The sequence below is a fragment of the Grus americana genome, chromosome 1 (genome assembly GCF_028858705.1).
Source record: "Grus americana isolate bGruAme1 chromosome 1, bGruAme1.mat, whole genome shotgun sequence".
Classification (NCBI taxonomy): domain Eukaryota; kingdom Metazoa; phylum Chordata; class Aves; order Gruiformes; family Gruidae; genus Grus; species Grus americana.
Genome location: NC_072852.1, coordinates 217413855 through 217439890, shown reverse-complemented (window position 1 = coordinate 217439890; position 26036 = coordinate 217413855). Strand labels below are relative to the sequence as shown.

Below are 26036 nucleotides of genomic sequence, written 5' to 3'. Positions count from 1 at the left end.
TTTTATTCTTTTTCCAGAGAGCTATCCCCATGTAAAATAGAACCGTAATTCACTCTCATTAAACTCTTCAACATGAAAAATTACATGATTCTTTGACACGGCACTTGTGCGGTCTGACACTGTACATGTGCGCCGCTTGTCGTGCTTAACTCAGGAGTTTTTGGAAGGCAACGAACGGCTCGTCGATGTCTAAAGCCGGCTCAGTACCTCAGGTGCAGGGACTTCTCGGGCTGTAGAATTACTGCGTTTCTTCCTTGCACTGTGGTTTTTGAGCTTCTAGCTGCTTATGCTGTAACCAGTTTTCCAAAAATACGTAGATTATTTCTTCTTCTTTATGAGGCAGATAATTGTGCTCAGTCCTACCTGGGCAATTGCAGGTTACACATTCACTGGTTTTAATCAGTAAGTAGAGAGAATGAGGGCTTTTTGCTCAGGCTTTTGAATGTGTCAGAAATCCTATGTTTTCTAATTAACCGAAGAACATTTAATTGAAGAACAATTACCGAGCATTCTTTTGCCACGTATTCTCTTTGTAGATGATCTGCAGAGATTATCAGCTGGCTTTTAGGTTTTGGGGGTTACGCATGATAATTTTCACACCGAAGACTAAAACTGAAAGAAATCTAAGCAGGGCGATTAATACATCCAATCAAATGTTTAATATTAACCTTTTCCAAGAACAAATTACAGCCTCTCATCAAACTAAATACCCGATCCATTGTGACCACGGTCAAAATTTGGAGCATTGAAGTATTACTGGAATGAAATTTTGAGTATTGTAGTCAAGACGACTGTTATAAACAATATGGATGTGGAACTCACCTCTGAATGCTTTTGTAAATTCTAGTTTTATGTGGTCCGTCTCAAAATTTTGTTTTATGAGGGGAGAGCTGTTGCCAAAGAGTAACGCAGAATAGATTGTCGTACAGTCCTTGAGTCAAGTACAAAGCCCACAGCTAAATTTACTTTCAAAATACTCTCAACATGGACAGTCAGAGCCTCCAAGAGAGACTTGATTATAAAAAAGGTAGGTATGAAATGGTTTTCTATCATATCAACATTTTCAGGATTTTTGTTTCCCTACCATCCCACTAGAAATGTAGATTCTTGAGTGCCCACAAGGAGAAACTGACCACAAAATATTTTTCATCTAAAAAACATGGTTTGAGCTTAACATTATACATTTGTTCATCTTACTAAAATACTAAGATTGTTTCAATGTCTCTGGTGATTTCGACTGACATTAATTTTAATTTTTTTTTAATTTTTTTTTTTTAAACCAAACCATTTTCCCTTAAGGAAATAGTTTGTCTTAAAAGTATTCAGTAAGAAATCATTGATAAATTCCCAACCAGCTTTAATCTTTTCAATAAATAAATTCAGAAAATGGATTGGACCTTCACGAACAGCAAGATGGAAAAAAGAAATGTGTCTTTTGAAATACCTTTAGTTCACAAGAAAAAAGCAGTCAGCACATGCTGACCTTACGTGGAGGTATATTCAACGTAGTGACAGTTTAATTATCAAACATCCTCCCACGAGAAGTGATATTAATTTATGAAGCCTGCAGAAATCTATTGCGTTGAAAACATACTCTCCCCAGGCTTCACAGATAAGCCCCAGCCATAAGAACAGGGCAAAATATAAAGGAAATTAGCCAGCTTTTCCCTGTTTCCTGTTTGGAAAAGATTCTTTTTCCTTGAACCGCCTGTTATCATGTGAGAAAATGAGCCAGACGACAAAAAGCACGTCGATAGTGCGGGAGGATAACGGCAACAAAAAGCTGACACGAAACTTTGGAGGTCTTTTTCCTGTTTTTTTTTAAATCTACGTGTCGCCTGTGACTGTAGTTTCCCCTGTACATTACCGAGGCTGTCGTTTTCTTTGAGCACGCAACTAAAAACTGTGGCCAAGTCTTATTTCTGTGACAGCTTAGCGCCATGAAAAAAAAAAATTATATATTTTTCTCACTGGAATTTGCAGAAAACCAACATCGTGGTAAAACTGGGGGAAAGTTTTGCCATTTCACCGCTTGTTACTTGGATGTAGAAGTTTTACAGATAGATTGGGAGAATAAGGATGAATTTCGCTTTGCAGAAGAGTATCTCGAGCAGCTTATATTAAGCTATAGGTTAGAAATTAGATAAGCTATACTTACAAAAGGACATCGTTCTTGCTTGTGGCAAGGCATGTTTGCCCAGCTCTGCGAGTGCTCAGGGGCTTGACAATAAATAGAAATTACTGTATAAATGGGAAGCGGGGCTCAGTCGAGGGCTCTGCTTTGTCAGACTTTACTTTTAGCAGGTTTCTGTGCATACCTGCAGAGGTATTTACATATTTCAGCATTTACTATGGAATTGATTTATTTAAAAAATATTTAAAATTTATTTAGTATGAAATATGTTTAAATATTTTAAAATGCCTTTGTTTTCTAAATAACGTTATAGTCTATTTTTATAATTATAGAATATAAATAATTTATGTTTGATATAAATATTTAAATACAAAAAAGTTCATGAAATCTAAACTGCTAGTAAAAAACAATCCCTCACCTAAGTAAACCCAAACTACCAAGATCAGAGAATGCACTACCTTTTTCTGTAGTCTGTGCTTTTAATACCAGAACAAAGTGATTGTTTTTAACTATAATTTTTTTGAAGCTAAATATAAAAGAAAAAGATTTAATTTTATCAATGTATAAAGTATTAGGAATTATTACTGAGGAGAAATACAGTTATTTGGGTACAGAAATGTTCAGTAGATGCAAGTAGGAGCCTGGCAAAGCTGGACTATTCCTTGTATAACTTGACACGTCTTCTGCATGGCCAACACGACTAAAACCGATTTTACTTAATTCCCCCTTACCCCAGTCATGGTTAAAATAAGGTCTGAGCTATAAAATTCATACTTAAGGTTGATATTGAAAGTTTAGTTTGAAGAAAAGGGAAAGTCTTGGGTTGAATGGTAACATTGTTTCTGATTTACTTTAAGTATAATGAGCTGAAATTGGCTCACTACCTAATTAATTTTATTTCAATTTAGAGACCATGCTGTTAATATTTTATTTTTTTTTTTACAGTCAGGAAACCCCGTTTAAGCCAAGCTCTGAGACTAGAGAGCAGAAGTGATACTTGAAAGAAGTGACCACTTAAGACATAGGTCTTTGTTTGTATTACATTGAGAATATCTATCAAATCAATTTTTCTACGTCAAAGTTGACTCAAAAGGCCTTTTTTTTTTTTTTTCCTTTGGTTACTTACTGAGAGCAATTTTTCTACATTTCTAGTTAGAATGGAATGCTTTCTAGATTTTTGGAAAAGTTGTATGTGAACGCAGCTGCTGTGATAGCTAAGGCAAATGAGAATAATTATGAGGGTGAGAATGGAAGTACGTGAATGAAAACATACTGCACTCTAATTTCAAAATTAATTTCAGTGAGATGATTAAAAACTTTTAAAAATAAGATTAAATTTTAAAAAAAAATATTTGTGGCTTTTAATCTCTGCTATATAACAAAAGGGCTTAATACCAAACTAACAGGCAGTCAGAACAACAAAGCTGTGTTAATCCCTGACATCTAACAAAACCCAGTACTTTCAAGATTCTGATCTTTCCAAAAAACCCAAACCCAAGCAGAGATGGGAAAAAACAACCTTTACAGTAACCCCATCCTAACATGTTTGGCATCGGCTGCTGCAACAATCTGCATGCACAGCATGTTTCAGAGATTTCTAGCTAATGGTCAGCGATCCCAGAAATAATTATTGAACCAGAATTAAAAATAAACACCTCCCTAAAAACCAACTGGAGAAATCATTTCATACATATGGCTGTACAACTGTTCCTTTCGTGGGCACTTTTAGTAAGGAGGGGTTTGGTTACACCAGATACCAGACGATAGCTTCAGTATTTGTTGGGATTTAAATATTTTGCTATAGGAAATGTCTTTAAGTAAAAACCACGTAATCATGGCGGGACTATTTTTCAGCCTGGATGACGTCAAAAAATCCCAGGATCTCCTTTCTCTGTTCAGATATCCCAGAGCCCTCTTTCTAGTGATGAGTTTAAAAGTAATTATTTTCTTTATTCCCTGCCTGATAGGATGTTCCTTATCCTTCTGCAGCCCCCAGCGCTCACCACAGTGAGATGTTAATTTATTAGATTAAAAAGCAGAATGTGGTTATATAAAGCAGCAATAGTAGGCTGGTTTGGTTTCAGCTTTATCACAATGTAGGTACAGAGGTTTACGTAACCTATTAATAGTGGAGGTCGAGCCATCTTTAGTCTTCTGAGTGGAAAAAAAAAAAAAAACCCTGTATGCGAATAATCTTTATTTTTAAAGATGAGGAGTGTCCTGTTTGTAACGTTGAAAATTTATTGAAATGCAAGTCGGTCCTAGCTCACTCTTGGCTAAACTAAAATTAAATTAGTTCCACAATAATAGACTGTAACGAGCACCAAACTTGACTCACCATTTTCTTCTAACTGTTGTGTTTAGCTGTGAGAGGTGTGAAAAATGTCATGCATATTCCTTCCTCCTCCCTAGAGGTGTTGATCGTAAGGTTGAGCTTGCTTTTCAACAGTGGCATGGTAACCTCTTATTTTCACCTCTGTAAAAGCAATGGCTGTGATTTTTAGGTGTGTTTTGTGTTGGTGATTTGCATGCAATAAACGTTTACTAGTTTTCTCCTTTGTTGAAATGAACTTTTTTAGTCTTCGGCTACAAAAACAAGACGCTTTTAGGCTCAGGAGCCAAACTCCTTTTTTTGCTCTTAGAACTGTACATGTGCCATCTGCATCCAGATATAACTGTGTAAATAAGAGAAATGTGTGTTTGTCCCTGTCATGAGGCAACTTCTGCACCTGCAACAACATTTCAGACAAAAATGGAGAAGCGACATGTGTCTACAGACTAAACGCATTTGTTAATTTAAGAAACAGCACTAAGCTCTTTAGCTGGTTGGAGTCACCTAGTACTTTCTGTTGGTTTACTGATTGAATTTTTAGCACTAAACACTGCTTTCGCTGTAACCCAAACCCTGAAAGAACAGCAGAATGTCCGTCTATGTTTAGCTTGGGTTTTTTGGCTCTTCCTTCATTCCTTGGCCATGGTAAGTGGTTTTGGTTTCCCTCTTTTTTGGAAGAGGTTAAACTGAGGCAGTGGACGTCTTGCCACCACCAAATTCCAGTCCTGAAAACACTGAAGCAAGAGCTTAATTTAGTAAATCGGGTTAGGACCAGACACTTCACTTCCCCCACCTTCTTCCCTACACTTGTGATTTTTATGTCTGTAGCAGATAAATCTCTGGTTTAGCTGCTTTCTTCATACCCCTTTAAATGGCAGTGGGCTTTTTTTATTTCTTACTTGGTGTACCCCTCTAGCCTGTCTTCACCTGAGGATACAGACTTCTCAAGTCATCCTTGAAGTCCTCCTGGAGCATATAGTCTTCCATGCCAGTCAGGAGTCCCTGTTTTCAGCTTCTTCCCCAGGAGACTAAATTTTACCTCTAGATCTTGTCTCCTGCTTTTGCCTATATTTTTTGTATCCACAGCTCTAGGTTTTTCCCCAACTCTTTTTATTACCCCATTTTTGTGTTATTTTTTAGACCTTTAAGCAAGGGTGAGGTCTGCTTGGATACAGTAATGTTTTATGAATAACTAACATAACCACTCTGATCCAATAACAATTCATTTCTTTTTTAGTCTGCCCTTAGGAGTCACCACAAAGTTTGCATTCATTTTTCTGGTCAAGTGCTTTTCATAAATAGATTAAGAACCAAAAGCACGCTTGGAATAATTCAGAAAGTTATCAAGCGACTGAAGTCTGTATTATTTCTTAATGAAAATGTGCTGAGTAGGAGCAAGACCGATGGGAATATTGAAAATTCGTTATGTTTTATAGAGGAGAGGCAGTGGCAAACGATTCTGCTCACATTTGCAGCTGTTAAGACTGGAAGCTGTGGAAGAAGAGCTTGTACAAGAATGCCTACTCCAATAAACCAGGAAAAAACTGAGCTCAAATCTTATCTTAAGGATTGGATGTGGAAATAAATCCGTGTGTTTGTCCTTATATTTTGCGGTGACCTAGTGGAGCAGCTTAACGTAGGTAATTTGAGAGATCAAACAGCAATGAAGAAACGTGATCGTATAAAGCCACCTCAATAAAAGCAGGCAAAAGCCAACTTAATATTTAAACCGAGGGGATGGGTGAAGAGAGCTGCACCCGCCTGTTCTTTGCTTGTTAGGCAGCTTTGCCTTCCTACTCGCTCATGCCAGAGCTTACCACATGCTTGTAACTTACCTCCTCCTCTTCTGGGCTGCTCCACGTCTCATCTAACGATTTCTTTCACCTTGAAAATACCATTAACACGGGCTTTGGGGCTCCATCCCACTCCAGTGGGTGAACTTCATGGAAATGTTGTTTCTGGCTTTGAGCTAAAATATGATGACATCTTATACTGGATTGTAAAAGCCTCTTGGTTTTTTGGGGTTTGGTTGGTTGCTGTGAGCAACACAGGGATGCTACCTCCCCTCCGCCCCTCTTTTGATGTCTGTTAATGGATGCCTTAAGGCGTTCTGTAGGGACAAGTTGAAGCGCTGCAAGCTTCTTGGCTCAGTTACAGCTTCTCGCAACAGAAGCAGAAAGTGGCCCAGGAGTCGCCCGAAGCATTAGATATGTTTTAGAGCCCTGTGGTGGGCATGTGCGTGTTTGTGTGCGTGTGGAAGGGTTTTCTTCCTTTCTCTCGCTTGCCTCTACCATTGGAAATCATCTCCTCTTGACAACCCCTTGAATCCGCTCCCCCTCACTCTCTTGTAATAAGAAGATGAATAAGAATAAAGGCCAGATTCAATTTTGGTGAAGAGGAGCTTAGCTGAACAAAATAACAAGCTGAACCAATTTTTGCCTCATTTTCAATTAAATCCTCTGATAGGATGTTAGCATTAGTCACTATGGTTGCCTCTCCCATGAGGGCAGTGTCATCTAAAGGCAGAAAAGTCTTGCTTTCAAGATCGCTTTGGTTTGCTTCCCACTATCTCTTGATTTTACTCCAGTCTATGCCAAATGCTAGAATTAAAATTGTCTTCCTTCCTTGACGCAAATTGTACCGCTTTGCCTGCTAAAATACCTGATAACACCATCTCTTCTTCTGCATCAGCTTCTCACCTAGCCTGAAAATAATTCCTCGTCTTTCTGCTCTCTTACCTTCCTCCTGCTGGCTAACCTTGAACTTCTCCTTCCTAAACAAGTTTTTGCATACTTGTAGGATCTTCTCTAGTTTCAAACCACACCTGATGGAGAAAAATCCTGTCTTTTCAACCATAGAGGAGAGGATGCGAGAAAGAAATTCATGGAACAGTCATTTCTTTCATGCGTGCATACGCAACCTCAAGTTGTTATCAGCAGCACTAAGCACGATCTCTCTTCTTGAGTGATAATTTTAAGAGGATTTTTTTCAGTTGACCTCAAAGGTTGTGCAAGATAATATCAACCTGAAGGCGACTTGTGAGAAATAGGAATGCAGGGTGGCTCTGGACTGCAGTGACTGTCTCAGCAGTGAGATGTCCATGAGTCAGCAAGTCATCCAGGACAAGGAGTTCTTCTTGAGAATCCCCTTTGGAGTATTGATTAACTTAAGTTGGAGGAACCACTGAAATGTATGTTGTAAGAATGTGTTCTGTTGTACCAGCAGCACACCCTGGGAAGGTGGGGTGAATATAATGTCTTCTCACAGCTAATTTTACTGATGGGAACAGTATGAGACTGGCTCAGAACAAAAATCACAGAATTCCAGGCAGCTTGAGGTTGAAAGGGACCTCTGGAAGTCATCTGGTCCAGAGCCGGTTGCCCAGGACCGTGCCCAGATGGCTTTTGAGTATCTCCAAGGGTGGAGACTCCACAACTTCTCCGGCCAACCTGTGCCAGTGCTCAGTCACCCTCACGGAGAAAAGTGTTTCCTGATGTTCAGAGGGACCCCCCTGTGTTTCAGTTTGTGCCCATGGCCTCTGGTCCTGGCACTGGGCACCGCTGGGAAGAGCCCGGCTCCATCCTCTTGGCACCCTCCCTGCAGGTACTTATGGACATTGATGAGATCCCCCTGAGCCTTCTCTTCTCCAGGCTGAACCGTCCCAGCTCTCTCAGCCTCTCCTCATAGCAGATGTGCTCCAGTCTTCATGGCCCTTTGTTGGACTCTCTCCAGAATCTTTATTAATAGTTATCCTTCTGCGGAATAGGTGCGGTAAATGTCTACAGAATACCCACAAATGTAGGAGGAATATCAGGAAACCTACTTTAGTGGAAAGGTGGAGACGGATTCGTGTCCTAAACACTGAGATGTATATGTCAGCGCAGTGGGTAGTGCACTAATGGAAATTAGAGAAAGATTGGGAATGATTTCAGATATTAAACGCTGGGAAGTCTGTCTTCAGAGTTTCAGATGGGTTCTGTTCAATCTGTAGACAACAGAGAACTACTTCATCTTGCTTTAGTTGGCATTTCTTGAAGGGGAGACTTTTTTTTTGTTATTGACACAATAAAAGCAGGCATAAGATGAAACTATCAAAAAGGTGATTTGAAATTTGAGTTGCTGTTCTGCAGACAAAAATTTTGACAGAAATTGCTGTGCTGTTCTAAAATATTTGATGACATTATGATTTGATCACAAATTACAAAGAATGAGCCTGAATGGCCTATTGCATCAGACTTAACCTTTCATCTTTGCTTCCAGTAATGCATGTTTACTTTAGAAATTGGATGACTTCCTTGGCTAGTTATTCTTCATCTCTTTGATACAGTGTACGGGTGAAAAGGTATTTCAGTTTTATTCATCGTGAGTGTCTTTCATTGCAGTAGAACTGTGTTTGGTATTCAGTGTCACGCTGGTTTTCCTGAGACGGTTCAGTTGTGAATTCTTGGGAATTTTGATTTGCTTTCGTAGTTGGCTTTCCACGACATGGTACCATCACAAAATTCATAAGGAAGAGAGTTGTTTTGTTGAATCTTTTTTGTTTTGTATGAAACAAGATCCCAGGCTGATGAATGTCATAGAAAGTTATCCTGTAACTAAACGTCGTCATATCTACAGAGGTGGCCCCAGGTCTATATCGTGACTCGTTCTCTTGTTGTTTTCTGTTCCAGAGTCGACAACTGGAATCGGAAACTGGAACGACTGAGGAGCACAGCCTCAACAAGGAGGCTCGGAAATGGGCTACCCGGGTAGCCCGCGAGCACAAAAACATCGTCCACAGTCAGCGGGTAGGTTAGGAAAACATTCGTTTACAGATTTTATTTGCTGCATGAAAGAGGAACTGCTGCAAGCGCCAAGGAATTATTTTTGTCCTGTTATCTCTCCAGGCAACTTGCCATTTTCATCTTAGCCTTTCTTGATAACGATCCACTCAAACGGCCAGGTTAGCACCTCCTCAGACTTTCTGGTTTGTCAATACGGTTTGTTATTCCCATACAGGGATCTGTTTCACATGCTCAGGTCAAGCCTAATTTGCATAGACTGCATTAAATTCAGTTAAGGAAGATGTGTCTGTACTACAATATCTCTAATACGATCTAAGATTCAGTGAGCTTCAGCCCAGGAAGTGGGGACCTGGCTTTTAGTTCCACTTCAGAGATCTGAGCCATTCCTCAAACTACCCAGGGGAATGCACGAAGCAAGACCAGAGTAGGTGTTGACCATCTTATCTGTCTTCTGCTGAACCTGGGTCACTCTGTAGCAAAACCCAGAAGTTGTAGCACTAGGCGGAAGGTATTAACAGAGTCTGTAACCAAAATATGATAGGAAAAACTCTCCACAGAGGAAGGAGGGAGCATCCTGGGTTCTGTTCCTTTTTCTCCAAAGACTATAGAACACAAAATACACAGTCACTGACCCGGTCACAGCTTTGCAGATAACTGCTGAAGATTTGTGCAGTCACGTGCTTCTTTTATTTTTAATTTGGACCAGTGCAATCAACATCCACGTACATGAAACTAAAAAACTCCAATGTGTCTTCTGTGATTCAGCAAATTCTCTGGACACGACGTTCCTGCAAATGCAGCAAACCTGTCTTGGCCTCCCCTACAACAGGGCTACCGTTAGCAACTTCTCACGCCACGTTTAAGATGCTCTTTTTCAACCTGACATAAACATGGAGCAACATATCCATTTTAAATATGTAAATATCACCATATTGATGAGTTGGTTCATGCCCCATAGCGTGTTTTCATGAAGGTGTTGAAGTGTTCCCCTAAGTGGAATTTCCATGTGGAATACTGGGCTTTTAAATTGTATTTTGCCTTGGTCATCATCTTTTTTTCCTGGAATGGACTATTGTTGGTCAACCCAGCATCTAATCAAACAACAGTTTCCCTGACTTGTCATAAATATTGATCATGTAAATGACTTGCTAGCATTTACTACATCTGTGGTGGATTTTCTTTATTCTAACAGACACTTGAAGAGCTAGAATGCCATGGGCCTGTGATGTCTGAGCAAACTCGAGCAGAACTGGAGCAGAAAATAGATGAAGCCAGAGAAAGTATTCGCAAGGCTGAGGTAAGAAGGAAATTATTTTGGCATGTTCAGCTTCGTACCACAGAAGGATTTGTGTTACAGCTATTTAATTTTCTTTGTGGAAAAGCTTTAGCATCAAAAGCTTTTAGCATCAAAAATCGGGGAATTTTAAGATGTCTTTTTTTTTCCCCCCTTGATTTCATACTTCTCAAATGGCTGAATCAACTTAATGAAAGACTCGAGATTAGAAGAGTAATATTAAAAAAACCTCCTGATGAAGAGTGATTAAACTTGCTGCGTTTTCCGCTATTGTGCAAAGGTCAAGAATCTCTATTCTTAGGGTCTTTGTCTTAAATAGAGAAAAAACAATCTCAGGTTTAATAGTTTCCTTCTGCTTGAAGGAATTAATACCAGAAAATGGTGATCATATCTCTACCTTCACGCTTTTTGGCTTCTAGAAGGAACTGCCATACGCTGATAAGCCCTCTGTTCTAGTATTCTTTGATACACATATTAATTTGTAATGTCAACGGGAAAACATTTGAAATAATCTTTGTATCTCTTTCTACCTTTACTCTGAGGTATTTTTGAAAAGGTTACAGAGCTTTTTGAAACCTGTTCTGGGTTAAGAAAGACTCATGAAAAGATAAACTCGCTTCCTACTTGACTGCCAGTGTTGGGTTGGTAAATGTTAACTATTTTCATGGCCAGTGATTCAAAAAACCTTTTGCAAGCAACAGGAACTAATCTATTAGTTTTAGGCTGAGTGGGTCGCTTAATTAAAACTGTAGAGCAAATGTAATTATTGCAGTTAAAGGCTTCTCATACTGCTAGATATTCAGAGTACCTGATGTAATTAGAAATGTGATTTACAGTTCAAGATGTTAGAAAATACGGGATAAAAATATTCCTCCTACTAGTGTGATAAATGTTAGCCTCTCTTTAAAACAAATCCAGAACACGCTCTCTTAACAAAAAGTGTTTTAAAATGCAATAGCCTTTCATTTGGAGTAAACTATTTCAAACAGACTATACTCCAAAGTACTTCAATGTATATTTAGTTAATGATTAAATACGCAAGGACAGAGAGCATGAGAATGAAAGATAAAAACAGCAGCAGAAAGAGAGAAAAATCCGGATAAGAAGTTGCAGAGGAGAAGGTTCTCGCACAAAAATATTATAGAAGGTACAACTGAAATCAGTCTGGACCTTGAGCATTTGCAAATCTTAAGAATGTACAATTAACAGAACCCAATAAATCAGTGGAAACTGAGCAAAGAGATAACATGTTTCCTTGGAGGAGATGGTGGAGAGAAAACTTGACAGGAGTATTTTTTATTTGTTAAATTCTGGAAAATTAGAACTTTGAAAGTAAGTGCCGCAATAGTAATGGATCTCCGCAGTAGAAATTCAGCCGTGGTCCTGTATGAGTGAAGCAGGGATAACACGCCAGTTATTCTCTATGCAGATGCAGCAAAGAAGAAATTTAAGAGCACACAAGGACTTTTGCCCAGCAGAAGACTGACTTTTCTGAGAGAATTAGCTAAAAGAGCTTGAGACAAAATTGCAAGTTTCCTTGGCCACAGCCACAGAATATAACTGAAGATAGAAAGAAAGTGCCAAGAAGTGGAAGGTTTATATTAAAAAGAAAAAGCGATGTGAGATCAGAAATAAACCCTGTAGCGTGCTTTAGAAGGCAGAGGTCTTTTCCAAAAGCCGAGGGCTAGATAGAGCTCCGTTGGGAAACATACTGGGCAAGAAGCTCACGGCCAGGAAGGTGGTTCATAAAAGCACTGAAGGAGGAAAAAAATAGCCTGCAATTCACAGGTATAATGAGGAGCAAATGCAGCGTCATATTTACGCACCCTTATAAACACCAAAGAGTACTCCAAAGAGTTCCGGAGCATGAATCTTTTTCTCCAAGAGATGTGTTTCACAGTGTTTGGTAGAAAGCATTCAGTAGTGACAAATAATGTATTTCTGTGGTTTTCCAGTGCTAGCCGGTGTGGCGTAGTTAAAATGCCGTCCCTTACCTTTCTAGTATGTGACACGCGTTCTGTTTTACAACAGAAAATCGAGGAAGTGCCAAGTACTTGAGTCTAGAAAGACTCAGTGGCTGGGTGATTTTCACTTGTTTTCTTCCTTTTCTTAGACAAGAGCTTTTTGCATACATACGATCCGTAAAGAAGAAACTACATAAGCTTTGAGTAAAAATGTTTTCTTTTGTAATGTAATTATAATTCTTTTCAGTATGTGAAAACCAAACATTTGCCACATTCCTGCATATTTAAGTGCAACTGATTAAGTGGGAATTACTGATGGTCAGGTAGGGGAATGGTATTTGTGCAAAAAGTTACAGTCACGTATTGAGGTTGTAGGGGAGCTATGGAACTGCCCGTTCCTTGTCCTGCTCCACTGCGTTTGGGTCAAGGAGCTGCAGCTGATAAGTAAAGCCAAGCAGAGAGACACCTGATTTAGCTCAGTGCTTTGAAGAGGTCCTCCTCCTCAGGATAGCACATGGGGAAAGAAGGATGTCTGGAGAGTTGGCAGGAGTCAACCGTCAATTATTGGAATTGACTGCCCTCATAGGACGAGGGATAGTGGTTTTAAACTGAAGGAGGGGAGATGGAGATGAGATGTGAGGCAGAAATTCTTCCCTGTGAGGGTGCTGAGGCCCTGGCCCAGGTTGCCCCGAGAAGCTGTGGCTGCCCCTGGCTCCCTGGCAGTGTTGAAGGCCAGGTTGGATGGGGCTTTGGGCAACCTGATCTAGTGGAGGGTGTCCCTGCCCATGGCAGGGGTGGAACTAGATGGGCTTTGAGGTGCCTTCCAACCCAAACCAGTCTGGGATTCTGTGATTCCTGGCTTAGGAAGGAGAAAGATTTTTCAGCATCTCCATGTTACTCAGAAAAAGAGGACTTGGAAAGTGGAAAAAGAAAGATTACATAGGCTTTGTTTCTTTGTTGTGAAAGTCAATTTGATGTGTGGAATTTATAAAGTAAAACTGAGAAAAAAAAAAAGTCCCCAAAACATGCAAAGAACGTTTATTGGATTTACAGTTGCGGCTGTTACCAAAGGCATGGTCTTCTACAGTTCCCTGACACCATCCGTGGTGGCAGCCAGTGTGAACAGCCCAGAGTAATTTGCCCTTTAACACTGGGTAGTTCAGGATCGCCTTGTCACATTAAATCTTCAATTAAATCGGCAAACGTTGTGGATACTGCCGTGATTGTAAGTGGAAGAGTAATATGCTCTGGTGCAGCGTCTGAAAGTGTCTGATGATAACGTGTAGATTTGATTTTTAAAAACAAAACAAAACTCTTTTTTGGGGAAGGTATCAATGCAATTTTGCTCGTGACTGCAACAAGTATTGGTTGATGTACTGTTGTTTCTTGCCACGATGGCCAAGTCTCAGACGTGGAAATCTCCCTGTTTGTTGTCACGGAGTAAAGCAGCTAGAGGATAGCACATCTAGACGATGACGGGGGTTGCGAGGTATGAATTATGTAACCTTGAGATAATTTCCTCAAGTCAGTGGTTGTATCAACCTGCAGTACCGACAGAGCAGCATGTGTAGGACTTAACGCTTCTGAACGATCATGGGTGCGTACTGCTGGCGCTTTGAAGACACGGACGTTTTGCTGGATGTTATTTGTTGGTCACGTGCGTGCGTCCGTGGTGTGTTAGCTGGTGTGTACTGTACTTCCTCATTCCAGAGACGTTCTCCCTTCTTCTTTTTGGTTTCTTATTTATCTCTTGCAATGCATTTTATTTTTATTTCCTCTCTGGAGTAGCGTGCCTGTTGTTCTCTCCTGTTTTGACGACTTTACCTATTCTTTGGTGCTTTCGCCTTTGCAAATCACCCTCTTCCTCTTATTTCTTCATCATTTCTGAAGGGGAAGATAACTTCACAGGCATGTTGGGGTGAAATTTTGCCTTTCTTCTGGCAAAGCTGTATTGGTCATCGCCGAACATTTCCACCTGTATGTTTCTCCTCGGGGAATTTCACATTCTTGGCACATTGCTGCAGTGCCAGCCTGGACCAGAAGACAAACCAGTCTCTCCGTGCCATCTAATACAACATGAGCTGAGTCAGAACCTTTTAGAGATGATTTATATTGGTAATGTGATTTCTCCAGGGTGTATTGTGCATAGATGTATTTATCTCATCCCCCTCTTCCTGAGAGACCCTGAATCCTTTGAAACCTGACGGCTGAGAGGAACTGTAAGTACATATAACTTACGTGTTTTCTGACAAGCACAACGAGCGTGGAAGCTGGCACAATTTGAAGGTACAGCTAAGAAACGTAGTAAAAGTGTGCGTCCAACCAAGACATACCGAAGAAATCTGTGTTTTTGTCTTGTGCAAGATACAGTGCCTGAACAGAAAACCTTAGATTGGCACATTCACAGCTCAGTGGGTTATTTTTGATCTTTTTCTCCCTGGGATATGAAGATGTTTTTCCTTGTGATGTTTCAGGGAGCAGACTCCTTGATTAAAGTTTGGGAAAAATATGGCTTACACCAGAGTGCTCCTCTACAATTGATACATGACGGATGACACACAATGACTGTGATTGATAACCAGAACCCATATTTTCTTCTTAAAAAAGGAAAGTTGCTGTTTCGTTAAGGGTTTTTTTGTTTGGTTTGCTTGCTTGTTTCTAAAGAAAATGTTAGAAAATGTCTGATAATACCTCTGGCACGGGCAGAGTGCTAAAATTTACTGTGGTTAATGTTACGCTGTAGAGTTTCGATCCAGAGGAGCCCCATCCTTGTCAAAACAGCGTTTAACGACTGCTGCACAAGGGCTGGATTTTGATAAAGACAAGCACTGGGAGCAGAGAATGCTCATTTAAATTGAAGGTGGCACAATTGAAGCATCATCTGTAAAGGAGGTCAACACCTTTGAAATTCAGTAATTTGAGAAAATAAATTATTCTTGTCACTCCTTTGCACTTACTCAACCTGTTTTTTCAGCTTTCATTTTTGTAACAACAGTAAGGAAGGTTGCTGGGCATTTTATAGCTGTTAATTCAGCCAATTGGGTAGATCTGATTTGCCTTAAAATAGCTTTCCATTTCCCCACTGCCCGTGTCCCTTTATCTTTAAACTACTGGAGACAAAAAATTTACTATTTCCACTGATCTGTGTTGCAGAAATAAGGGAAAACAAAAGTTGAAGCTATTTCCTTGGTTTCTATGGTCCTTCTTTCAGGCTGCATCCCAGATTACTCGAATTCTTCTTCTCATCTTATTTTGTCTCTAGCAAACTAAAGACTCCGATACGTTGATAGCCCAGCGTGAGGCTCACCAAGCAGTAGAGTTGGTCCCAGGGCTGGAATAATTTTTTCTCAGTGATGGTGGGAGATTTCCCATTTGTGCTCAGGTCTGTGCCCAGGGAAGGTCTTGAGGCCTCCACGGCGATTAATCCTATTTCCACTTAATTACAGGGGGATGCATTTTGTCTCATCATTAGGATATCTACGACTCTCCAGAGAGTATTTGTACCAGATAAGATTTGATTAAGACTCATTATGGTGCTGTTTACTTCGTTTGATTAGTTCTGAAGCTCAGGTCCATTTTTAATTGTAAATGGAGGGCTGTTTTCTCCCTCTGCTTATATTTGGCTATGAATATTTATTACTGTGCAGTGATAACAGTTGTGTTTGCTGGCTGGGCTCCTGTTCTATCTTAGGATCTAATCTATTAATTGTATGCTGCGTGCGGTCCTACGGCATCTCAAGTAGACGTAGCTACGTTTCAGCCTGTTGTTATTTGTGTGTTCTTGCAGTTTGAATCTTTCGACTGCAAGAGTGGTGTCATTCTCTGCTCATAAGAAATAAGAGAAAAGCTTAATTCCCAGTGCTGCGCTAAAATAAATGAAATGGAATGAGGCTACCAACGTCCCCAAAAAAGTTAAATTTGTAAAATGTCACCTGCTACCATCTATGGCTTTGCTCAGGAAACATATGCTTGGGAGAGCTGTGCTGAGTACACAGATTGCCTTCTCGGTAGGAGCCGTTAGTCTTTCCGGCTGGGCAGATTGAAGAGTAGCCTGGAAAAATGCCACCGACATCCACAGATCAGGAATTTTGAAGTCTTTTGGTGAAAAGCAGTTTAGGGAGGACATCTGCAGAGATGAGAATGTCGAGAAGAACATCGTCAGAGCCCTGAAGGTGTATTATGAAGATGTACAAGACTTAGTACTTTATCATCCGGATCCAAACATTTAATCATTCTGATTGCAGTGTTGCAAAGAGTTTACTACCATATTAGAGAATTTTTATCTTGAATTAATATTTTCTGATAATTATTTTTCAGACACTTGCTGTAAGTGAGAAATTTGGAGAGCATGCGGTATGCTCAGATCCTGCTTAAATATTTCACAGTATATCTTTTTACAAACTTGCCTGTTCTCGTGTGAGCAATGAGAAAGGAAGTCTTTAGAAGACTGGGTATTTTTTTCATTCGTGGATTTTTAACAGAGGAAGGTATTTTGTGGGATGAAGGGGTGGGAAACAAACACAGAGATGGTTTGAACCTGATGATGAAATACAGTTATAAAGATTCTTGGAAAGATATAGTCCACTGGAGAGCCATATTTGCTCTCTCTCTAACTTATAGATCCCTATGTACTGTAAAGGCTAGATATCCTTATATATGGAAACAAATGGATAAATCATTTTGAAAACATCCTACAAATAATAATCATCATGACTTTAAATGTTGCCGAGATGAAGAACAATTGCTGCAGGACTTCAGGCAGCGACTGTCTCTCAGATCTTTTTGGTAAAGGGATCAGGGATTAGTCTGGGCTACAAGAATATTAATGTTGCTTGTTTTGTAGATGTTCTTTTTGTCTTTTTTTTTTTTTTTTTCTATTCCTTTCTTTTGAAAGGTAGATCGCTCTGAAAATCCAACTCGGGTCCTTAAGCCTGTGGTTTGAATGGCGTGTCATTTCACAGAGTTGTTCAGGTTAGGGGCTGGGGGGTGTCTCTAGTCCAGCCTCTGCTTAAATCTTACTGAACCTTTTGACTATGATATGAATACATCTTTCGCTATATTAAGAACCAGTATTCATTACCAGGACTGCAGAGAAATGTGTTAATAAAGGTTTGCATATATAGATTTTATATACATTCATTTTCTACTTACAGAATTTGGGTAATTTCCATTCAGCCCCATTACCAGTAGCCTGGGAACAACTCCTTAAACCCTACAGAATGCTTCGATACTGTTCTCTACTCTCCGTCTCCTTCCCCACCAACTGCTTTCTCTGTTTAGGAATCTCTGATGTTTTTATATGCTTGAGCTTGGGAAAAATCAGCCTGCCAGTTGGGCTGGAGCTATGCAGGTGGCTCTTCTCCATTAATAGCTTCACCTCTGTTTTCTTAACCTTGGCATTCACTCTCGAGACGCGTTATCTGTGTCAGTGTTTCATTTCCTGTTTGCTTCACCCTAACAGTCTCGTTTGATTTAACTCCGTGCAGAATATTTAGCATATAAATTAACTAACTCTGCTGTAATATCTGTAGAAACTTCCCGCCCATCCTTCCACTTAAAAAACCCCACTCACTGATGTGTTGAATAATATCATTTATTAGCTAGTTCCCTGGCTGGTGCAGAACAAGTGTTGGGTTTGGGGATTTCGGTCCTGGCCAGGTGAATTCGCAGGGGCTGGGGGTTCCAGGTTGCAGCAGGACTCGCTGTGGTCGCTCTGTTGCAAGCAGTGGCTGAGCTTCGCCTGGAGCCAGGTAGCAAGTTGTCCTGGTTTCGACTGAGATGGAGTTAATTTTCTTTCTAGTAGCCGGTATAGAGCTGTGTTTTGGATTTAGGATGAGAACAATGTAGATAACACGCTGATGGGTTGAGTTGCTGCTGGGTAGTTGTAGTGTCTACAGTAAGTCAAGGACTTTTCAGCGTCCCACGCCCTGCCAGGCGCACAAGGAGCTGGAGAGCCCGGCCAGGACAGCTGACCCAGGCTGGCCAAAGGGATATTCCATACCACAGAGCGTCATGCACCGTATAGAACTGGGGAAGCGAGCTGGGAGGTGGGATTGCTGCTCGGAAACAGACTGGGCATTGAGTTGGTTTATTTTCCTTTCGCATGTGGGGAGCAATTGCATTTGTGCATCACTTGAGGGGTTTTTTAATTATTATTTATTATTATTATTGTTATACTACTACTACTACTGTTGTTCTTTTCCTTTGTTATCTGATTAAACTGTCTTTGTCTCAACCCACGAGGGTTTTTTTCCATACCGGCTGGGGTTAAACCATGACACAAATGGGTTTCTTTGGCTGCAGAGGAGACAAAGGAAACCCAGGGTAGAGCAGAAACAATATCTTTCTTACCTGTTCTCTATAAATCTCATAAGTCCTGTGGTCTTGATTTACAGTACAGCAGATGATCGCTGTACAGCCAGACTTACTGATAGCCTCCCCTTTCAAGGCTGAGCTCAAGTTTGTGCCTCAGGGATCAAATGTGAGGTGAGCCGTGCAGGATAGGGTATTTTTTTTTTTTGATCGGGGTGGGTTTGGCGTAGCTAACTTCTCCCCCTAAACATCAGCAAGGCAGTGAAAGTTGAGTTTCGTGGATTATTTGCTCACGCTTCGCTACTTCAATAGCACTGGACTGCGATTTAAAACGGATTTGCAGGGGAGGGCTTACGTTGCGTTTTGAGAAGTTTGTGGCATTCCAATAGTTGTTTTTACTGTACTCATAGTTACTTCTGCCTATCGCTGTGTAAATAATTCTGGTGGCAGAAAATTTAAATGATACATTATTTTTCATTAAGAGAATTATTTCATTTTAATTCCTTTTTTTTTTTAATTAAAGAAGCCTAGAATTTAATCAGAAATGTTTCTAAATGAGGAACAAAATAAAGATAATATCTTTCCAGAATGTTTAGCCAAAACCTTTTCCCTGTCTTTTCTTAGCTAAAACAGTTTGCCAAATGAGATTCTCCAACCCAATTAGTGATTTTCTTCCTGCCACTAGAAAAACATTGCAGTGGAATAAAATATTTCTCACCAATAAATTATTTAGATCTACTTGTAATCCTAATTAAATCCAATTTTAATGTCTGAACATGTTTGTAAGTGTAACTTTTGTCTAAAAGAAATAATTTTGAATTTTTTAAGGGAAAGATACAGGCTGGGCAGTGGAGTTCAGGTGGCTTTAGGACAGATCAAAAACCACAGGGAACCTACAGCGGGAAGAGGAGCGCTCTGATGGTCGGGGGTCACGGTCTGTGCCCTGAGAAATCGTGGAAAATAAAGCAACTCTACTTTCAAGAAACTCCATTCAAAATTGATCTTAACAATCATAAACCAAAATATCGAAGGGGCTCCATTAGATCGGCGTTGCAGGATTTCTGTGTTTGCTTTTTACCCCAACACTTTTATAAATGGCTTTAAAAGACTTGCAACTGAGATGTTTGTGGGATATGAACGACCACTTGGTTTCTTCCAGGGCCTTTTCTTTCTGGGAACAGAGAACAGCTATGTAATGTGTTCTTGCTGGTTTTAATTTCCATGACTTCCAAAGAAGTTGTTTATCTTCATCTTGTGCAAGCTGTAGGTCTAAAGCCTTTGCTTAATTAAAACTGGAACAGTAAATAAACAAAACTGTTCCTTCTTCCATGTAGAGCAATGATAGGTATGTGAGAAATAGATAACAGTATTTATGTTTTTAAAAACTTTGGAGTTTTTTTCCTTTCATCTTCTCATAACCTTCCATCAGCTAAGGCAAAAGAACAGCTTGGAGAAGCAGGAGCCACCCAGAACACTGTTTGTAAACTTTGTGGGTGGCTGACGGTTTTTAAATCAGTGCAAAGATATCCCAGTCCTTAGCTATTAAACAGTAATTGGTAAATAGTAATTGTAAATAGCAATTTTGCTGTTAAATAGGAAAATATTTGTCCTACGGTGAGACTTAATAACAACGAAATGTGGGCAGCACCCAGGTTTCAGAGCGAGCGCTGGATTCCAGCATTCCTGCGCTTTCGAAACTCAGCTGCCTTCCTGGAGATACTTGGTATTGCTGGGAATGTAAGTGGTTACTCGATTTAAAATATTTTCAAGTCTATGAGCTTCTGTCAGCGGAGGTCGCTCAGTCGGGAAGTACGGCGTGTGTGTCTGCTCGAGTCCATTTTGTTGAGAGGGAAAGTCGATGATTAAAGCCTTGTTTAGTTTTTAATTTGAAATATATGATCTTTTTGAGGGAAGAAGGCTTTGAGAGCTAGCGCATCTTTTTTTAAGGGTGTTGTAGGCTTGTGTGGTTTTGCAGTGTAATGCAAAGCACACCACGTCTCTTCCTATTTCAACGCATCGTTTTCTGGCTACCTTCCCACGTCAGAAACCGAGCGAGAAGATGGGACAAGCTGACGTTGCACCCGTTGGGCGAGGTGGGTCCCTCCTTGATGAAGTCAGGACTCCAGCTTGCAGAAACCTCACCTTCCAAAGGTTTACCCTACCTTGGGCCCGGGTGCACGGACGGAAAAGCTTGTTGCATCGCTCGATGCTGGTGAAAACACCAGTATTTCCTCCGGGTGATCCCTCGTTTCCCTCTTAACATTTTATTCCGGCATAGTGAAAGCATCAAACCCCAGCTAATTTAGACACAGTGATATTTAAATGAAGCACTTGTATTTTTAAATACGTAGCTTTTCCTGTGTGAGAAGCAGAATAAAGTTATACTACTGTCTGGTATTTTATTTTATTTTTTTCATATGGGTAGGAAGCTGTTAACCCTGGTCTACCAGTATAATTATTTAGGTAAAACTATATACGTGTGCTTGTAAATAGCATTATACATCTTTCAAGTGCAGGCCTGACCTAATACCGTTAGTACTTTTATAGCTTGTCTGCAATGGAATGGAACTCAAAACATTTGTGGTTTGGAACAAACATTTGTTGAATATTAAGACTACTGTGTGTAAATAGAGTGGGGTAACTCAATTGGATTTGCTGGGTACCTTGAATTAAAAACTCTTGTCTGACCCTTAGCAAGTACAGTCAAGGATCTTGGAGCAGCTTGTTTATTTTAGCTAACAAGTTTGTACAAACAACATGGTTTACAGCGGACCGACTACTAATATGAACTACAAATGTTTATAGCGTGCCTAGACTAATGTTTATTGCCGTTGCATAACTCAAACTAATTGGAAATTGCATAACGAGGTAAAACAACAAAACAACTCAGCTGATCATTTCCTAGGCAACTTTTGTTGAAGGCATACGGAAAGTCCTCGTAATACAATGCCAGAATATAAAGATAAATCAGGGGATAGCTACTTTACTCCACAAGTGTTTGTATACACGGAGGCACCTCAGCTCGGTAACGTGATAAAATGGGGGGTTTCTCATTTAACAAGCTGAAGCTGATGACTCACGGTGACCTGCGTTAAGTCAATCTATCACAGTTTGAAAATAAAAACCCAAAGGATGATGCGTCCCCCAAAGCCGCTATCCCCCCCAAGCCCTACCCCAGTCTCAAATCAACCCCGTTGCCTTTGACAAGGTTGTTTTCACGCTGCAGATGTCCAACCCGCGTGTTGGAGCGCAGCTGCCAAGGTCGGAGCTGACCGTGCTCCAACATCCCGCTAGCAGGTAGCTCATCTTGGGTGTAGGAGCAACCATAACAAGAGGCAGGACCAGTGGTCATCATCTCTGGGTGCCAGAGAGTCATTTAGCCCCCCTTCTGTCAGAGCAGAGGTGTTTAGAAAGTGGTTTCGTTCAAAATCTTGAGTACTTATTAACAGGGGAGAGATGTGTTCGCTCGCAGAACTTGGCATCCCTGGATTCAGCTTTTTTGGTGCAACCCTTCTGCGCTAACATCTTTGGTTTAAAAGTGTATTCTCTGCTTGAAACAGTGAAAAATCCACTTCACAGTTTGATAACTGCTCCTAAACCAAAATTTTTTTCCAACGAAAAGGTTAATAATTAATTAAAATTATTATTGTTTCCCTGTTCTCCCCGGTTTAGGATAAATAAACTAATATGAGTAGGGGCAAAAGGAAAAGCACTGAGAGGCATTGCCTTTGTGAGACCAGTAAGGGATAAAATGCCTACTCCATCCACCCCTGGAACTCAGAACTCTAACACTTCTGATTTCAAACCTTCTCGTAGGAATTGCTGTTGTAAATGTTTACACATTTCAGGCTGGGGCTTGGGCCGTACTAACTTACAAGGTTTTCAGAAGATGCTTGATGCCATAATTGAATTGAGAAGATCTGGCTTTCCAATGTAAATGCCGATGCGTGGATCGATCTTTGGACTTTGTATTCTTTTTAAATCAGTGTTTTCTGAATCTTGACTGAAGCAGTGATGCATATTGATATATTTTACTTTTTTCCTCATTTTCTCGGCTCTGTGAACAGTATTTACAGTACATGTTAATCATTCACCTGAAGACCGCTTGCACGGAGAAGTGGAAACTTCACTTGGCTAAGTGGCTTTGGCTTTTCCCGTGGGAAATACTTCTCAAACTTGTCTGATCCTTCAGTCTCGGTACCTAATTCTGTGGGAGAACGTATGCATACAGCTGTACCCATATGAAGATACATCTCACATCATAAATTGTACTCTAATAACTTAGCTGCTTTTTAAAAATCACATTTCTAAACAGAATTAAAAATAAAAGCTCTCAAAAGTAGTTTCATCATTTGAAACAGCTTTAAAGTCACCTTCGCAAATAGTTTTAAAATGAAAATGGATCCATATTTGGGGATTCAGCTGAATGAAAGTTATAGTCATTTGTTTTCTGACTTGTCTTCTTATTAGAAGGATAATAGTAAAGTGCAGCAGCATGTCAAAACCAAGTAAAATGCCAGTATCATTTCAGCTCAACAGAAACTTTTGTATATAGTGAGGAGATGTGTAAGAGAGAAAAATCACGTAGCATCAATTGGCATTTTAATTCACTGTATATATATATTCTTACATAGTCTGCTGGGCTTCAGCCACTCCAGAAAAAGTAATTTCCCTCTAATTTTTGCTTCGACCCATCTATTTTTGCTGGTTTTGCTTGGTTTCCCAGTGTCGCTGATGTGTCAATACAGGCAGTGATGCTGAAGTAAGGTGCTTCCGACCCCCGTGGAAGGGCGAGAAAGGAGATGAAACTTTGCTACTTGCACAGTAACTTACTCAGAATAGTAATGCTGGGAAAGAAATGCAGGAAGAACTCGGGGACCGTTCAGGGGGGTTCTGCTGTTGCCTCCATCAGTGACTCACTGAAGGACCTTTGGTAAATCACCTGGATTTTTGGTCCTCTGATGAGCAAGTGCAAGAGGAGGATGATGATGATAGGGCTGGACTGGACATAAATATCCTCGACTTTATTCCTAGGTTTGCCCCCACTTCTTGATGCGGTCTTTGAAATTCTGCTTTGCTTTTCTTTTACAATTCTGAATTTTGCTTTTCTTGAAATTCTGAATTTCTTCATGCTATTCTTTCCATTCCTTCTGTTTGGATTGTTAAATCGCTTGGATCAGGGTGGTGATTTGCCATGAATTCGTTAAAGCCTTGGCTCCGTCGGCCAGAAACCATGCCAGGATGCTGAAGTGAACCCAGCTGTCAGAAAACCTAAATTTTCATTCTGTTCTAAAGACAAAAATCATGAAACTGTTTGTTGAAGTGTGATATTTATTCAGTTTTGGAATTATTAGGATATTCTGTTTCCATAACAAATAAGCTTCCTGTGATCTCTGGCAAGTGCTGATGGAAAATAGACTCAGCTGGGGGGGGAGTGTATCACGTCGGATTTATTGGTGTATCACATCCAGTTTAGTCACCAGCTGAGAGGGCACCCAGGGTCTGCAGCCCAGGAGTATCTTGGATTTTAAAAATACCGTGAAACACTGGATTTTGTCTGGGGTTTTGCACTTTGAAAATAATTTAAACTAACCGACCGTTAGAATAATGAATAGAAAGTTAGCACAAACTAATGGATGTTATTTTAAAAACACCGACTTGTGAAGTTGGCTGTGCCTGTAGTTTTATATCTCTAGGAAACCGTTCCCTGTCTCTTGGCTCACGCCGCATTCCTGCAGGCAAGGAAATGAAGAACTGGACTCGTTTCCGTGCGGAGCAGCTTTCGGAGCCACCTGAGTAATTTGTGGATCAGGAAATAAAACGCATTTGAATCGTTGCAAGGAGTGAAATGTAATCTTGAAAGAATTCTGACTTGTGGCGTGTTTATTTCCTCAGATAATTAAGCTGAAAGCAGAAGCCCGTCTCGATCTGCTGAAGCAGATCGGTGTGTCTGTGGATACGTGGCTAAAAAGCGCGATGAACCAAGTGATGGAAGAACTGGAAAATGAGCGCTGGGCCAGCCTGCCCTCGGTGACCAACAACGGCTCTTCACACCTGGTACGGCTTCCAACCTGTAAACCTCTCCTCGTCTCCACGTGGCTCTTTCCTAGTAGCAACTCCTAACTTCGTACCGAATATAAACCAAAATGGATAATATTTAGTTGGTTGGCTAACCAGGAAAATCTTGTAGCTTTACGTGGCTGAAGCGTGTGTCTGAATTTCATGCAAGAAACAAAAAAAAAAACAAAAAAAAAAAAAGGGATTTCTGGGTTCTGTTGCTGAGTTTACTTTAGATTGATTTTTCTGACCTTGGATAAGTGCCATAGCATTTATTTGCCGTCTCCTGAAAAGAAAAATGTCTGTGTGTTTCTTTGAAGTTTCATTAATAGTTTACAATGTTATCTGAGATACTCGGATGAAAGGTTTTATTCTTCCAAATGTTTAGAAAACTGTAGACTCTACATCTTCTCTTCAAGAGTCGTTTATGTGCAGATCGCAGTCATCAGGAAAACTGAGCCTGTTTTCCAAATCGATTTGGATATTTGAGATTAAAATTCGATTCATTAAAAAACAGTGCAAGGCTTTGGAAAACAGGCTGTCCGTTTCCATGCACGGGGCTAGGTGTTTCCCTCAAAGATTTGTCGTAGATTTAGATGGTACTGCTAGTCACCTGCAAGTTACTGCCCTGTTATTTGAGATACAGCAAATATTTGACATTTTCTGTATGAATATCTAGTTTCACTTATAGCAGTAAAGAAGTTAAATTGGAACAGAGCACAAACCTGATCACTACTGCATTTCATCCCAAGAGTCGGTAACTTCTTAAAACTGTTAAATTCAGTTGCGTACGTCTGACTGTGTCCGAAGGCTCTTCTGAAAATTTCATCCAATGTACCCAAAAGTGAACGAAAAGCGACTTTGGTCTGTGCAAGATTGGTAACGATTTTTTTGCTCAGTTGTAAATTTGAGGGCTTAGTCGGTTTGCCTCCAAAAATCTTTGAATTTTCTGTGCGTTGATATATTTAATATTTAACAAAATTCAGAGGCTTTTGTGAAGTCTCAGTTTGCTTGCGGATACTTTCCTAACTATAGTCTTCATGTACTATTAAAATTACTTAATTCACGCTTTCTTTTTAAACACTTTGGACAGCCAGAATATATCTTCTGTATAACAAAACTCTCAGGGGGAATGGGGATGTGGTTTTTTGCGGCATTG

General features: G+C 40.2%; 1 protein-coding gene across 3 annotated transcripts in view; it reads left to right on the top strand.

Moving 5' to 3' along the window:
• The window catches only part of FCHSD2 (FCH and double SH3 domains 2), a 165525-nt gene that overhangs the window by 128605 nt on the left and 10884 nt on the right, over positions 1-26036 (top strand). For all 3 annotated transcript variants that reach the window (XM_054843663.1, XM_054843646.1, XM_054843653.1), the window contains 3 exons: positions 9137-9253; positions 10443-10547; positions 24716-24877. In XM_054843663.1, coding sequence (XP_054699638.1) covers positions 9137-9253; positions 10443-10547; positions 24716-24877 — 384 coding nt within the window. The remainder of the gene's footprint in view (positions 1-9136; positions 9254-10442; positions 10548-24715; positions 24878-26036) is intronic.